Source organism: Rousettus aegyptiacus, unplaced genomic scaffold (genome assembly GCF_014176215.1).
Source record: "Rousettus aegyptiacus isolate mRouAeg1 unplaced genomic scaffold, mRouAeg1.p scaffold_m13_p_3, whole genome shotgun sequence".
Classification (NCBI taxonomy): Eukaryota; Metazoa; Chordata; class Mammalia; order Chiroptera; family Pteropodidae; genus Rousettus; species Rousettus aegyptiacus.
This window is the reverse complement of record NW_023416306.1, coordinates 128,851,004-128,868,605: the sequence shown is the minus strand read 5'-3', so window position 1 is coordinate 128,868,605 and position 17,602 is coordinate 128,851,004. Positions and strand designations below refer to the sequence as shown.

The 17,602-nt window shown below is 33.0% G+C and overlaps 1 protein-coding gene across 8 annotated transcripts in view; it reads left to right on the top strand.

The window, feature by feature from the left end:
* The window catches only part of ICE2 (interactor of little elongation complex ELL subunit 2), a 47,049-nt gene that overhangs the window by 16,707 nt on the left and 12,740 nt on the right, over positions 1-17,602 (top strand). For 6 of the 8 annotated variants that reach the window (XM_016126844.2, XM_016126840.2, XM_016126842.2 and 3 more), the window contains 7 exons: positions 4,310-4,447; positions 5,054-5,170; positions 5,335-5,494; positions 6,481-6,662; positions 11,844-11,885; positions 13,261-14,266; positions 14,944-15,119. In XM_016126844.2, the coding sequence (XP_015982330.2) occupies positions 4,310-4,447; positions 5,054-5,170; positions 5,335-5,494; positions 6,481-6,662; positions 11,844-11,885; positions 13,261-14,266; positions 14,944-15,119 (1,821 nt within the window). The remainder of the gene's footprint in view (positions 1-4,309; positions 4,448-5,053; positions 5,171-5,334; positions 5,495-6,480; positions 6,663-11,843; positions 11,886-13,260; positions 14,267-14,943; positions 15,120-17,602) is intronic. The other 2 variants (XM_036239101.1, XM_036239102.1) reach the window with 1 other exon arrangement.

Here is a 17,602-nt window from a genome sequence, read left to right as displayed (position 1 = left end):
GCAAAAAAAATAAAACTGGACCACCTTCTTATAGCACATACAAGAATAAACTTAAAATGGATTAAAGACTTAAATGTTAGACCAGAAGTCATGAAACTTCTAAAGAAAACATAGGCAGTAAACTCTTATACTGCTATTAGTACTTTTTTTCTAATACTTCTCAGAAGGGAAACAGAAGAAAAAATACATGGGACTACATCAAATTAAAAAGTTTCTGCACAGCAAAGGAAACCATCAACTGCAGTGAACATAGGGACATGTAGATCTTAACGAATTTATCCAAAGAAAACCAAAACAGTAATTCGTAAAGATCTATGTTCACTGCAGCGCATTTGACAATAGCCAAGATATGGAAGCAACCTAAGTGCCCATCAATAGACAATTGGATAAAGAAGTTATGGTACACATATACAGTGGAATAGTCCTCAGCCATGAAATGAAATCTTTTATAACGATATGGATGAACCTAGCGGGTATTAGAGTAAGATAAATACCATATGATTTCACTTATATGCAGAATCTAAGGAACAAAAGAAAGAAACTAAACAAAAACAGACTCATACAACTCACATATACAGGTAACAAACTTGGTGAAGAGGGGAAGGTGATTGGGGGCCTGGGTGAAAAGGTGAAGGAATGAAGAAATACAAATTAGCAGTTACAAAACAGTCATGGGGATATAGAATACAGCATATGGAATATAGTCAATATTTTAATGACTGTGTGTAGTGCTAGATGGGTGCTAGAATAGTTGAGAGGATCACTTCATAAATTATATAAATGTCTAGCCATTGTACTGTATAGCTGAAACTAATATAAATTTTTTTAAAAAATCATATAGGAATTGGCAAATGTCCATTTTGACCTATTCACCAGATTTGGAATGTTAAGTAATAGGAGATAAGACTGGGAAGTTTGACCAAAGCCAAATTGGGTCATAGATGTCAAGTCCTGTTCTTACTATAGGCACTTCTGCTTCCTGTGTGAAATAAATAGGCGGCCCTGTGAAATGGAATGACTTTAAGAACAAGTATAAAGCTGACTTTCTTTCTAGAATGTTTTATTTCCTAAGAAAAGCAAATCTTTATTACATCTCCTGACTTTTACTTTCCTCGAGAGGAAACGGTGGCCATGGTCATAACTTTCAGCTGCCCGGGCCACCAATGCATAAATAATTCAGGTGACAAACAAAACATTAACCTTTAAGCTACATACTATGATCTTTTAAAAATGAAAACGTGCTTGGAAACTGAAGAAAGTAAGTCTAATCTTCTCGTCATTAAATCAATAAATGAAACACAAAAAGAATTACCCTCTCTTTTTAAAATTTACTTTTAATACACATAACAAAATTTACCTTCTTAACCATTTTTAAATGTGAAATTCAGTAGTATTAAGTACATTCATATTGTTGTGCAGCCAATCTCCAAAACTCTTCATCTTGTAGAAAAACTCATCTTGAGATTTTATACTCATTTCCGATCTGTTTCTACTCAACACTTCTAACACCAAATATGTGGGTTTTCTTTCACTCACATAAACCAGTTCTCCAGCTCTCTAGACATTAGACTAGGATGCCCATTATCCGCTCCTCTTGCTCAATTTTTGTTAGAATGGCTTACAGACTTATGAAAGTGCTTTACTTCTTCATTTATTATAAAGGATACAACTCAGGAACAGCCAGATGAAAGATGCTAGGACAAGGCATGCCCTCTCCAGGCATACCACCCTTCTAGCATCTCTGTGGTGCACCAACCAGGAAAATCTCTGAATACCATTGTTGAGGGGGTTTTGTCGATGCTTTATTTTGTTGATGTGGTTGATTAAATCTTTGGCTGTTGGCGATTAACTCCATACTTAGCCCTTCTTCCCTCCCTGGAGGTCAGAAAATGGAGCTAAAATTTCCAACGAATCTCATCATGCGTTGGTTGTTCTGGCAACCATCTTCCCTCCTAAAGATCTCTAGGGGCCACTGGTCATCTCATTAATATACAAAAGACATCACTCAGGAGATTCCAGAGGTTTTAGGAGTTGTGTGTCAGGAACCAGGGACAAAAACCAAATATGTATTTTTTTATCGTGACACTCATTAAACAGTAACTCCCCCCTCCCAACTGATGGCAACCACCACTCTACTTTCTGTCTCTGAATTTGTCTACTCTAGGTATATAAGTGAAATCATATTGTATTTGTCTTTTTGTGACTGGCTTATTTTACTTAGCATATTTTCAAGATTTATCTACTTTATAGCATGTATCTGAATTTCCTTCACTTTTAAGGCTGAATAAATATTCCAGTGTATGCAGATGGGCATTTTCTGTCTCCACTTTTCAAGGTTTAATTGTAGGAGTCTTGCGTTCAGTTCCCTCTCTGATTTTAGAGCTGGTTGAGGCATTTGCCCTCAAGCTTCCTCACCTTTCATGGGTTTCCTTACTGTTCACTGCTCCTGTTTCTCCTCACTCTAGGTATTTGGGCTTTATATATTTACTTATGGTCTTGGAGATTCTCCTTGCCCAGCAATGTATAAAAATTGTTGTAATTTATCCAGGATCTAGTGTTATTTGGATGAGCACCCCTCAAGCTACCTATTCTATCCTACTGCCAGACATAGTATCTATTCAATTTTCAAGTTTCAAATACAGATGATACCATTTTCTCTTTTTCTGCACCCCCCCCCCCAAAAAAAAATATTTAGGGAGCTTACTCATTTTTACATTTCTTTGTAATGATAGATCTATATTGTGTCCATGAATGTGTTTTTGGTCTGTTTAACTTCCAAGATATTCCTATTGTTAAATAACATTCAGGAGGTGGGTGATGGCTAACAGCCTGAATCTTAGCCTTGTTCCCTCTTAGCTGTTTTTAAAGACAAATTATTAGTTAAAAACCTTTTCTATTAAATATACCAAATAATGATCCCATAGTTGCTTAATACTTACCAGTTGTGAAATACCTTTAATAATATATATCTGAATATAGGTATGAAAATGTCTTAGATTTCCCTTTGACCCTCTCTCTTGTCATAATTACTGAAGTGAAATTCAGTCATAAGCACTATAACATCCAGCAGAGTTTTGCCAAGAAAGATGTGCCAGTAAATCTCTAACCAGAGTAGTCTCTGTCACATAGTTCTTATATATTGCTTTCCTTTTCACACTTAGATTCTTGCAATAACAGCCATAGGGCAGGAATGTCAGGGGTGAAAGTTAACTTTATAAATGAACAAAGATATTAGGCTGAGGTGAGCTTACAGTTAATCAGGGTGTCTGAAAACAGTACTTTTCCATGTTAAACCACATCCATCTTAATTGCAAGTAATATCCTGAATTAAAACTTAAGAGCAGTATTAAAAAGCATGAACAGGGAGGGAAAATGTGAAAGATAGCTGGGAGTGAGGATTAAAGAAGCCAAGAAGAAAATAATGAAACTATAGATGAAAAGACATACTGTAGTAAAGTTATTGATTTGTAACAACACATTTTATAATGTCTGAAGGGAAAAGGGACATAGGTATAGTATAAAGATAGGCTTCTTGCTGAAAGCTTTTGTGATGTAAAATATATTCTAAAAGGTTCAGATTAGATTCTTTGACAAGAAGAAAAAATACTTAGATGATAATATCTGTATTTATAAAATTATAACTTCCCATTTACACCCAGCCAAAACTGCTCTGCTTCGTTGAGTTATTTACATGTTATCACCACTGGCATATATTCTCCTTGGGTAATGCTGTGAATTTTATTTCCTTCCTGATTATATTTCCTAGTGAGTTGTTAATATTTTGAAGCAGTTTGGAGAGAAGAGAAATAGTCCATATTTGAATTAGTTACAATAGGTCTCATTTATTTTTTAGATTGTAGATTAGAATGACCCTTCAAATAACTATTTTGTTAATACCTTGCACTTGGATATCTTTTCAGGATATTAAACTTATTTATTTCTAATCATTCATGTAACTGCTTTTATTGCAATAAAGTGTGTTGAAATTTCCGTGTAACTTCCTTGACAGTTCTGAAATAGCATAGAAAATATGATGTCTTCTCTATATAATTTTAAATTTTAATATGATTGCTAATTTTAGTATTATTAAATATCAGTATTTTACAAAATTAGGTTAAAAAGAGTTGTTATGAAAAGTAAGAGAGTTAATCAAATAAGGCATATATAATATGCCTGGATTGTTAAGACTTTAATGAAAAAAGGTTAATATTTGAAATGAATTATTATAGTCGCATATAACTAAATTATTTTTATTGCATTATTAGAGAAGTACAATACATATGAATTTTTCTTGGTTTTTATTCCCTAGAAAATTTTAAGAGCTTGCATTGACCAAGTGAAAAAGTATCCAGAATTCTATACTCTCCATGAAGTTACCAGTTTAATGGGATTCTTTCCGTTCAGAATAGAGATGGGATTAAAATTAGAAAAAACTCTTCTTGCACTGGTAAAGTTTACCATATGAAAGTATATACTTATTTTTGTCTGGAACGTAATCTATTTCACATAGACAATATCTACGTGTAAATTTTGAACAATAATGAGATAACTTTTAAAATATGCAATGCAAATGTGTCCCTCTTTATTTTATGGCTACCAATACTTGATTTCTTTTTTTAAATGTCCCTACCAACTTTATTTCTTGATTTTCTTAATTTCAGTCTTTCTTAATGTTCCTAAATACAAGCAAGAAACTCCCCCCGCCCCTTTTTAAGGAATTTTACTTAAAATTGTATTGGAAGGAAGTGTGCATAGAAAAGATATTTTAGAGATCCTACTATACCCTGTGACAATTTGTACCACATAAAATAAAAAGTTAGAATTTAAAGTTGCAGGGAATATTCCACAGCACCCTGGTGTTGGACCCCTTTTAAATAATATGTATGTCAGCCATCAAGCAAAAAGGTGAATGTCTTAAGATGGCTCTAAATTTGACATTTGCATTTAGTAGTATGAAAAACTTTAAGTTAAAAAGTTTTACGTGACAAAAGGATACTTAGAGAAAAAAATACATCACTTTTTAACAATAAAGCATTTGTTTTTTCTTATGTAGGGAAGTGTAAAATATGTGAAAACAGTATTTCCCTCAATGCCTGCAAAGTTGCAACTCTCCAAAGATAGTGTATCTACCATTGAGACACTGGAACAAACAACTGCAGCTATGCATTATGTAAGTAGGAAGGGGGTTTGAGATCTTCCTAAGTAATCTGCACCTCATAAAGTACATTACACATAATATGATTGTTCTAAAGTCTCTTTCCTGAATTTCTCCCTTTTTATTTATTAAATTTCCAATAAGTATAATCAAGTAACAAGTTATATGTTGTTTTTCAGGATATTAGCAAAGATCCAAATGCAGAGAAGCTTGTTTCCAGATATCACCCTCAAATAATTCTAACTAGTCAATCATTATTTGCCTTGTTAAATAATCATGGACCAGAGTACAAGGAGCAATGGGAAATTCCAGTGTGTATTAAAGTAATACCTGTTGCAGGTTTGTAATTTGCCATGTCAGTTAATGCTTTTAACAGAGAAGTTGAAATGGTTCTGTCTGCTGTCTAAACATAGGCAGTCATTTATCAAATACAGAAATCTGAGTTTTTTGATTTATGGAGGATGTAAGTTTGACATTTACATTCAGTATAACTTTTAAATATGTAATGCTACTGTGGAATTGACACTTATAAAAAAACGAGATATTAGATCTATAAAATGTATACTCATGTTTGGGGCAGTGAGAGGTAGAGAAATAATTATGGTTTAGGGTGGCCAAAAATACATGAAATGGTGAGGTTCTTCTGTCTTTCAATGAAATTAAAGGAATGCAATACTTTATTAGACATCCTCACATGGGATGTCCAGGACTCATTTACTTGTCCATTATTGGAATTCAGAAATAAAATAGGTCTATTCTTAGCATAGGATTGTCTCACTGTTGACAGCAAAATTAATATTTGCATGTAAATTTCTCTGTACAGAAGATTACTCCCCTTATATTTTGGTTCATATGTAATAATATTTTCATGTCTTCTGGAATTATTATATGTAACAACATTAGTATATGAAAGATTATGTCTAATGAAACACAACTACAAATTAGAGTAAAATGTTACATATTCTCTGTGGTAAAAATTTCATCACTTTTTAAAAGTGTAACCCTATAAGAACTGAGTAACAATGACAGTAAAAGTATAACAATAAAAAGTAGAAAATCTTTTTTTAAAAATATTAGATTTTTTTTTTTTTTTTTTTTTTTGGCCAGATCCTCTTGCCCTTAGATCTCTAAGAGACTTGAAACACTTTCCAATTCAAGGGTGGTAAATGTACTGGACTTGTGCTACCACTTTTCTATCCTATGTCTTTGTTTAGTGATCCTTTGGTCATACACCGTTTTTTTGTATTTTGGCTTTGTTTTTTGTTTTTGTTTTTGTTTTGTATAACTGCTAGAAACTAATCACTCCCTTCTGTTTCTGTTTTAAGGTTCAAAACCAGTTAAAGTAATTTATGTTAATTCACCACTTCCACAAAAGAAAATGACAATGAGAGAGAGAAATCAAATCTTCCATGAAGTTCCTTTAAAATTCATGATGTCCAAAAATACAGCTGTTCCAGTCTCTGCAGTGTTTATGGACAAACCAGAAGATTATATATCTGAAATGGAAGTATGTAATGCTTTTCTTTTTTTCTTAAGGGAATGTATTTGTTTGTTCTCTTGAAGCCTAAAGTTTTATTGCAAGTCTCTAAATTTAGTAGTTAAAAATCTAGGCTTTAGATTGAAACTTAAAATTGAACCCTAGGTCAAGCTAGACTTTAGGCAACTAATTAAACTTCCTTCAACTTCAATTTTTTCTCTTTTTGTAAAAGAAAGATGATAATACCTACTTCACAAGTTTGATGTAAGCATTAAGTTTGATATTATATGTAAAGTGCTGAGCATAGTCATTGGTATATATGTACTAAAAACTCAGTCAATGATGGTGGTAATTGTGGTGGTGGTTTTATTTAATTGGTCTCATTCACATTTAAGAATTTGAAAGTATGAAAAGGAACGGATGGGTTTGATTGGTACAAAATGTATTTGGCCAGATTGTTAATCTTTTTCAGTGCACTTAGCTTCGTGACCTTAAGCAAGCCACCTAATGTCTCTGTGTCTGGTTTGCTCATCTGTAAAATGGGTATCATGATATTACCTCATAGGATTCTTTGGAATTAAATGAGTTAATACATGTAGAATATTTAGAATAATGCTTAGCACTCCATAAATACTAGCTTTTATTATTTTGTGAATTTAAAAATATTTTCCATGTTAATTAAAGTTTATGCAAAACTTTCTCATTTATTCCACAAATATTTATTGAACAGATACTGTTCTATGCACTGATGATGCAGTACTGAATGAAAATAGTCTCTTTTCTCTTGGAGCTTAGATTAGTGGCAGAGGGCACAGGTAGTTAACAAAACAATAGCAAGAAAAAGCAGGTAGTAATAAATGCTGTGCAGAAAAATAGAGTAGATTAAGGGGAAAGAGATGGGAATGAGACTTAGTTTCATGATCAAGAGGCTTTTCTAAAGACAGGAAATACAAGCAGAGAATTGAATAAAGTGAGAGAGCAAACAAAGTTAATAAAATAGAAAAAACATTTTTCTTATTAATGCCTAAGAGCTCATATTATTTTAAGGATATTGGCCTTTTGTCTTTTATATGTTTATGTTTTTCTCTGCCATTTGCCTTTTAATATTTTTATAGTATATAGGTTGTAGAGCACTTTCATCTTTTTTCTTTTTTTACATTTTTAAATCTACCTAAAACTTGTATTAGTGTGAGGCGAATGTCAGAAAGTAGCAAGTGTTACGAAGAAACATGAAGTAGTTGAAAGGGATGAAAATTGACAGAGTAACTCCTTTTATTAATGGCAGATCAGGTTATTTGGACCTTTATCATTACCGATAACAAATAAAAAGCTGGACAAAATATTAAAAATTCTTTCTTAAAATCATCGAAGAGCTAACAAGATAGGATTTCCAGGGCTGAGACACCTGAGAAAGCCAGAATCCAGAGAGGTTAGTCTGTCCCTTAGGGTTATTTTGACCTGGTTGGTATCTGCCAGTTCTGAAGAGGCAAAATAAAATGAACTGTGCTTTTGGCAGCATCACAGGCCTACGAGGACAAAAGTCATAGTTCAGTTTTCCATCAAAGGCTTAGACCATGCAGGGGTCCGAGAGTAAGAGTGAACTAGAAATAAATCAGTTTTCTCGGTGGTGGTAGCCTGAGTTTTAAGACCTTGAACTTGTATTCAGATGCTTTTGGATTACTAGTATCTCTGGAGACCTAGCACAAGCAAATGAAAATAATTCTTAGAGGAACATAATGCCATTTTGAGCCTCAAGTTATTTCTACAAATAACCTTTTAAAATATAGCATCCAGAAAACATTTAAATATAATTAGACACAGGAAGAGACCATCAGAAAACAGTGACCAAAGAAATACTCACATAAATAGATCTTAGAATTATCAATCACAAACTCTTAGTCAACTCTAATTATACAACAGTCAAGGAAATTATTGCTTGAAAATTTCAGTGAGGAACTGGAAGCTTTTAAAAGAGAACAGATTTGAAAAATAACTAAAAATTTTTTAAACTGAAAAATACAGTAAATATAGTTTAAAATTCTGTGAATGGAGTTATAAGGACATTAAATAAAGCTGAAAAGAAACTGAAAGATCAATCTGAAAAGACTATCCATAATGAACAGACAACAAGAAGAAAATATGGACAATATGGCAAGAGATACAGAGAATATAGTGAGAATGTCCTAACGTGTGTAGTTGCACCCATAAAGATGGTGTAAAACAGACAATGGTACTAAATCAATACTTGGAGACAAAGAATAAACTGAAAAGCTATCAGAGAAACAAAAAGCTCATTACCTATGCAGGACTGAGAGTTAGATTGACAAATAACTTCTCAACAGCAATGGAAGCCAGAAGACATTTGAACATATACTGCAGTAAGAGAAAATAAGCCACTTACTAAAATTCTCTAATCAGTGAAAATACCCTTAAATAATAATTTTTTTTTTAAAAAAGGTTTCCATTTAAAACTTAATTTGCTACCAGCAGGCCCTCTATAATGGATGTTCTTCAGGCACAATGAAAATAATCTCAGATGGAAGGAGGATGGTGACAGATGAAAAAAGGAATGAAGAATAACAAAAGTGAAAATGTGAATAGGCTCTAATTTGTAGGTGATTACAGGAGCACTCAGGGAGATGATATTTCTGAGATGACCTGGGCCCCAAGAACTCTGGAAACTAACCAGCCAAAGTCCCTTCCAAGACAAAAGCCTTCACTCAAGAAAAATAACTGATAGAGTCCATATTGAGCAGAACAAGGACATTAAAGGTAAAGAAAAAGAAGTTTTCAGAAAACTGTAGGAGAGAGGAATAGGGGAAGCAGATCTCAGAATGTACTAAAGATTCACACACACACAAACCAACATGTATACATAGTTTGTGGTAACAAGCATGAGTTTAGAGCCATGAAGCTGAGAGAGCTACCTTGGCACACCCCTACACAGGATTGTTCTCCCATAGGGGCAAAGAAACCCATCTCATTTAAACATGAGGAGCAGATGATTGTTGATGGAAGCTCTTAGAAAAAGTAAAGGGGGAAGAAATTGCCATAACATTTACATAATCAAGATATACCTACAAACATGAAAACTCACGTGCCCTAGAAATCTTGTTTCTAGAAGCATATTCAGAAGAAAACCAGGAAAAGATCAAAATGTATGTGCAAGGTATTCATTGCAGCACTATTTGTTGTAGCAAAAGGTTGGAGACAATCCACATGTTTCTCAATAGGTTATTGATTGAATAAACTGTGCATTCTCAGTAGTATACTATGCAGCTATTAAAAGGGATGTGGAAGCTGTAGAGATGCAACTGTAGAATGATATCCAAAATATATTGTTAAGTAAAAAAGGCAAGGAAGAGAACATTTTGTGTAATACACTATTTATAGAAAGGGGGAAACAAACACACATTTGCTTATATTAAAAAAAAGAAGAATAAACCTAAAATTAATGAAAATGGTTAACTGCTGGGAAGGGATGGAACAAAGTAGAGGAGGCAGGAATATCAGCTAGATTTCTCTGAATGTACTTTGTTTTATAGTTTTGACTTTTGAGCCATATAAATGTTTCAGATGTCTAAAACAAAACTTTTAAATGTTATAAAAGCCAGTCAAAGCTGAAATGAAACAAATGAATCCACTACATATCAAAAGTTAGCGGTTTAACCACTCAGAAGAATTATTTTAAAGGATTAGAAACTTTGTAATTTGACTGTTTATCCCTAAAGATTTATATCCTAAGTTAAAAAAGAACTGCTAAAAAATCTTAAACTGTACTTAGTAACCACATTGTTAATGATATTGCTATTTTTATTTTAAACACATTAGATAGTATAATCAACCAAACAAGTGATTATGTTAGGAACCCAGAATTTCGCCATAAGAGATTCAAATGCTAATCAAAGAAGTTAAGTAAAAGCCCTATAATAATATGGTAATGGTATCAAAAAGATATCAGAGCCAACTTGAAGGGTTTCCCATTGGCCAGAGATGTGTTAGTTTGACCATGACAAAAGTGGATTGAAACACATGAAATACATTAAAAACCATGAATTCATAGTGATACTTAAAAAAATACTAGTCGTCTTTGGAGCATACTAGTGTGTAAAGTCCTTCTGAAAACTGATAAAGAGAAAAAAATCAAGTATTTGTCTTCTCTTTCCATACAAATTATATTTCGGGGTAATGATAGAATATGACTCATCAGTTTGTAGCTGTTAATGAAACAGCGAATCCAGTCAATGATGGTGATCTAATGCTAAAATCATTAGAATATTAATGAGGAATTTTATAGCGGATAGATTATGTTGATGACCCTTGACAAACCAACAGATCAATCATCTTATAGCAAGAAGAAAGATAACCAGACATCATTAGCCTCCTAATTGAAGAGGGAGTTCACAGTCTCACATATAACATTCAGAGAAAAAAAAATTTTATCTGAATCTAATCAAGCTCCTAGTTCATTTTAATAGGATATTTTAAAGATAGAAGAATGTGTTAAATGACATCACAAGGATGCAGAAGTTAAAATTCAGAATATGAAAATTTTTGCAGGATAATTAATATGGTTTTTCCTACAAATATCTGGTGGACATGCGAGTTGGCAGAGTATGGGGGAGAGGCATTTGACAAATGTAAAAAAATCGAGAGACCTGTCAAATGCAATGAAGAAATCTTGGTAGGATACTGATTCCAGTAAACAATTGCAAAAAAAAAAAAAAAGTCAAACTGGGAAATTTTAATACTTGATTAGATATTTTATGACATTGAGGAATCATTTTTGTTGATGTAATTAACAGTATGTTTTTTGGAAGAATCCTTTTGCAACTACATACTTAAGTATTTATAGATAAAGGATATTTTTAATTTTATCTAAACTTATTCTGTCGGGAGTGAGAGCATTGTCTTTCAGTTCATTAGTTTTTAGTTTTATATCTATTAAATTTGTTCATTTTATTATGATATTTTCTTAAAAAGGCTGTGAAGTAATATTTCTGATTTTTTGTTGCTTTTTAAGTATTCTGTAATTATTTTAATCTCTTTTAATGATTTGGAATATTTTTTCATTTCCAAGTGCTTAGGTTGAATGTTTGTTTATATTTTCCTTAATAATTTCTAATTTTATTTCCTTCTAAAGAGCAAATAAGACTTTAGCAGATTCTGCTTTGTGCTATATTGATGTTTTCTTTGTATATTAATTTATAGTCCATCTGTGGAAATGCCCCTTGGATTCTTGGGAGGGAAAAGGTATATCTTTGTAGTCTATATATATGTTTTCAGTCATTCATATATATTTGTTTCAATTATTTACTATTATTTATACTTCGCATTTCTATTCATTTTTACTTAAGGACAGTGTATTAGCCAAGTACAATTGCATTTCTGTCCAATTTTCCTTTTGTTTTTCAGTTTCAAGTACATATTTGATGTTATTTGGCATATCACAATTAATGACTAGACCATTATCTTTTTATCATGGATTTTATCTTTTTTCAACATAGTATTCCTTTTTTTGTTTAATGCTTTTTGCATTGAATTCTGCTTTGTCTAACAGTATGGCTGTTCCTTCCCTCTTTATTTCTTGATGTTATGCCCTGTGATTTTGTTTTTAACCTTTTGTGTAAGAGTGCCCATGTAAACAGTATATTTATTTTTTGACAAAATTTGGTATTCTTTTCATTTTGGTAAGAGATACCATTTAGATGCTTACTATGTGCCAGGGACTATGTCAAGTAACTTAGAGCAAGTTCAAGATGTTGACCCTATTATCACTATTTTAGAAATGAGGAAATTAAGCTTCATAGAGATTTAAAAAAACTTACACAGGTTGATCTTACTACTTGATTTCCATCAGAATTTTTCCCTCAGATCCTAAACTGTAAGACTAGTGCATGTACATAGCCCATAATGAAGTTTTCATGGTATTTATCTAAAGTGCCCCTACCAGGTTGAGGAAAGATCTGCTGTTGCTTGGTGAGAGGACAATTCCTGAACAAATTAAAGCTGTAGTTCTTTCATTATCACAGTACATGAAAACCTATAGCCTCAATGGCTTTATATCTCAGAATACAATAAAACCACTTCTTGTCCATTTCTCCTCATATTACTGAGATTTGTTTTCCCTGAATAGTTGTAGGAAGAAAGTTACTGATTGACGTTAGGGATGCACCAGAAAGAAGCTGGTGACACTTCCCCAGCTGCATTAGAAAGCAGGTTCCATACAGCGGTAAAGAGGTTTTTCTCCTGGTCAGCTGTGGTGTCTCTGCAAGAAAGTGTGGAGTGGGCGTGAATGAAAATCCGCCTTCCTTTTTGGCCCTACATTTCTTTTGTCTATTTTTTTTATTACTGGAAATTCCTCTTGGGATGTGGTAGTTTACGAGTGTTCCCCATTTCCTGTGCTGTTACAGCTTGGCAGATTTGCGTTTCATCAACATTTCATTGAGAATGTAAGGTTAAATAGTTGGTAGTGGTTTATTGTTATCTTGAGCAAGAACCTTTCAAAGCTATTAGACATTTCTTTCTCTTTTTAAAGTGCATAAACTGTGTATGTGAGGGGTAGGAGCACTAAGATGAAGTGTAGCCTGGAATTTTCGCTAATAGTTTACCAATATATTTTCTTAAGATGTCTTACGAAGTTAATGAGTGCCGAAAAATTGAGACCCTTGAAAATTTGGATCTGGATTTTGATGATGACGTCACAGAACTTGAAACTTTCGGAGTAACCACCACCAACCCATCAAAGTCACCAAGTCCAGAAAGCATTTCCACAGTACACAACATGACAGACACTACTACAGCCCCCAGTGCAGCAACTACACCTGTGGTACCAATTGCACCAGATACTTCTGCTCATTCTAGGAGTTTATCTCAGATTCTGATGGAACAATTGCAGAAGGAGAAACAGCTGGTGACTGGTATAGACGATGACCCTGAAGAGTATAAAAATAAAGATGATCAGGAGGGATTTGTACCATGTGGTGAAAAGGTATCAGATAATTCCGACAAGTCCATGATGCAAGATAGTGACTTGAAAACACCTGATGCCTTACAGTTAGAAAGTTCTACAGAAAATGAAACCTCTAATGAAAATGATATGGCTACTGATATGGTATATACCGATGAAAGACCAAATGTTCCAGAGAACACAGAAAATTCAAAGGAAAAGACTGCTACATCAGAAGCAGCGAAAACTGAAGATATAGTTCTTTGTAATAGTGATACAGATGAAGACTGTTTAATCATTGATACGGAGTGTCAAAAGAATAGTAATGAAATGACAGCCAATGTGAGTGCTAATTTAAGTTCTAAACCAGCCAGCCCAAATTCTTCCTTGGGACAGGCTTCTGTAGAAACCCAGACTAATACTAATACTACTTGTAGTCTTGAAGAGTCATGTGTTTTAAAAAAACCTATCAAACGAGTATATAAAAAATTTGATCCAGTTGGGGAAATTTTAAAAATGCAGGATGAACTCTTAAAGCCAGTTTCCAGAAAAATACCTGAATTGCCCTTAATGAATATAGAAAATTCGAAACAACCTCCTGTTTCCGAGCAACCCTCTGTTCCTTCAGATGCCTCCAATTGGCCCAAAACTGTATGGCCTTCTGCATTTCAGAAACCAAAAGGACGTAAGTAAATATTTACAAAGCACTTTTGTCTGTTCTTGTCCTTCAGGTTTCTCCCGCATTCCCTCACATTCTCTTTGTTATATAACCTGTTTTATAATCTTTACATTAGTCATTGATATTTCATTTTTTAATCTGATCAGTATTTTAACTTCCAAATGTTCTAAATATGTACCCAAAGTTGTATGGATTTTGGAACTTATGTTTATCCAACATGTACAGTGGCTACCAGACTATAATGCCAAACTGATCTAAGTGCATTACAAATAATCATAACAATAATCATAAACCCTTATTTGTCCAAAATGTATTTATTCTTGGTGTTAGACTGCAATTTTATACTTTTTAATTTTGCGAAATAGATAAAAAGCTGTACCTCAGCTCTGCTGAGATTAGGAATAACATAGTTTTTTAAAACTCTTTTATGCTTCATATATGGTCTCACTATACATTGCCTAAGGTTAGTTAAAAAAAGAGAATCTTAAAGTTTTTATTGCAGCTCTTACAGTAGTTTCACTAAAAGTAAACAAAAATGGTAATAGTGTGGTGATCAGCAATTAAACAAAGTTAAATTGATAGAAGTTTAAAAGTAGATAATTGAATTGTTTTATCTGGAATTATGATGGATAAAGTGTTAATGTATTTTAAAATAAAAATGAGAAATATACTTATTTTTAAAGGATTGCCATATGAACTTCAGGACTATGTTGAAGATACATCAGAATATGTAGCTCCTCAGGAAGGAAATTTTGTTTACAAGTTGTTTAGCCTGCAGGACCTGTTGTTACTTGTGCGATGCAGTGTCCAGAGGATAGAGACCAGACCACGTTCAAAAAAACGGAAGAAAATCAGAAGAGTAAGTTGTTACTTGGGGAGTTAGGATGTTATAGTAGCATAAGTAGATAATCGGCAAGTATTTAGCATGCCATTGTTCCAAAGTTTAATTTTAAATTGTTGATAACTTTTATGGTAGTTTTTCCAGGTTGATAATACTTTTAATAAGGTGAAGTATTTAGTTAAATGTAATAGTCATGAATGCTGCTAGCATTCTTGCATGAAATATATAAACTTCATGAAAAATGGTACCATCATAGATTTGACCTAGACTGGCACATGATCCTGCTTTCTCTGTGAATTTGGATTTTCATTATGGTGTATTAACCCCTTTCTCTCTTACTTTGGGGATCTTCTTGACTCGTTTTAGAAGTCCATATTGTGAAAGATAGACTTTCACATGGACATTTGATAAGTCTTCCAGGATTGTTAGAAGTCCAAATGTCTTTTTTCCCCCCCTATTGTTTCTTTTGTAGTTTGATATAAACATTTTCCTCATTTAAGAAAGTTTTTGCTACAGTTTGAATATTTGGCTCTTCAACAGTTTTTCATATTTGATATTTGAAATTATCTTTTAGATTCATTTGATATTTTGTATGTGTGACCACTAAATTCTGGAAAATAAAGAGGAGCTTCTGTATAATAATTGATTATGTAAGAAATAGTGAAGTCTCTAATTTTTTAAGAGAATTTTTCTACTATATGTATTTTTCATAGTACACTTTAAAAAAAAAGTTTTGATGTCCGTGTCTCTTGTTGTTCTACCACTCAGTAAGAATCTTCAGTGACCGCTTTATAATGTCAGTGTTTTGGGCTAGGGATCAGGTGAATCAAGAATTATGATGTCCATGCCCACTGCCCCCCCTCCCACCCCCCCAAGTTGTGAGATTCCAGCACTGGCTATTGTGGATCAAGTCCCTGACTACTGCTGTATCATATTAAGGAATAACAGAAAAAAGCCTTCAAAGCTGCTAATAGCAACAGTGCTAGGATCCATCATGAAAATTGCTAAGGCCAAGTCTTCAAGATCTAGTATGTATGCTTTGTACACCAAAATCCAGTGAACTTGGAGGATCTTTTGCTTGATGACACTTTTATCCTTTGTTAAATTTAAGGAGGAATGTGAAAAATTATTAAATTCCTAATTCTCATAATTTGGTTTTCATTACTGGTTCAGACTTGAAAATTTTGAAACTAAATAGTTTTGAATTAAATGTGCAGAAGTTTTTTTAATAAGAGAAAATCAAGGAATGACAAAAATACTATATACATTGGTATCAGTCTCCTCCTAGGTAAATCCTAATCTCTGTATTAAAAGATTTTACTTTGCTGAGTTTTTCATGTCTCATCTATATTTAACTGTGATCAATTTAATGGCCATAGCATGAACATCTTGAATACATGTAGCATCAGTGCTATAGATATTTTCAAGTTTTATTTCTTTAATTCTTACTTGCTATATCTGACTTATTTAGGAGCTTAACCTCATTTCTTTCACTTTTTACCCTGTGAACCCATACCACTTTGTATTGATCTGCCAGTTTACAGCACTTAGAAAGTATTGGTGGGTAGTGTCTCTTAAGTGAAAATAGCGTAAGTATATTTTGGATACTGATTTAATTTCTGAATTGATATTAAGGACATTGTCATCCACTTGAGTAAAGCGAAATTTGTAAATGTCAAGACCAGAACCTTGTAGTATAGAATCACTCTTCATCAAAATATATCAAGACAATTGAGCCCTAAAGAATATCTAAATAGCCTTATATTTCTGATCGTGTTAAACCCAGAATAAAATTTAAAGTTTTTCAGTGAATGCTTACCATATTGCACCTATAATTATATGTAATATTTAGTACACGTGGTTTAAGTCCTTTAGTAGAATATATTCCCCTCGAAATCATGTTATGTTTATCTCCGTTTCTCCCAAAAGTTGTATGCCTTAGAAACTCAGTAAATAGGTATTGAATAAATGAGAAAAATTGAGGGGTGAGTGAGGAGAGAGGAGGATTTTGTTAAGGAAAGGAACTTAAGGGAAGTTGAGACACTCATTTGAGAAATTTTTAAGTGGTACTATTTAAACTCTAATTAGGGTAGAATGCATCCTCATTAACATTTCCTACTTAAAAATCAACTTGTTTAGATAAAGCTTTAAAGTACTTAGAAGTCTCATCAACCTGTGATGTCCAGGAACTTCAGCTCTCCTTTATTTTTCTTTGGTTCTTCAATTCTCTGTTATCATAGTTGAGATTTTATTTTCCAATATCATTTATCCTTCCTCATCAAAACTCTGCTTAATAAGAGCTGTACATCAGAGGAGTACTTAACACAGCAGCCAGTCTCAGATGATGTAATGAAATAAAGGGCTAATTTAGACCACAAAATGAAGTTGGAACTTACTAAATTCCACACAGAAAATCCACACCAAGTAACTTTGAATGATTCAATATTATCTGTTATTGTCTGTCAGTTAACCAGATTTCTTAAGTGATATATTCTAAAATG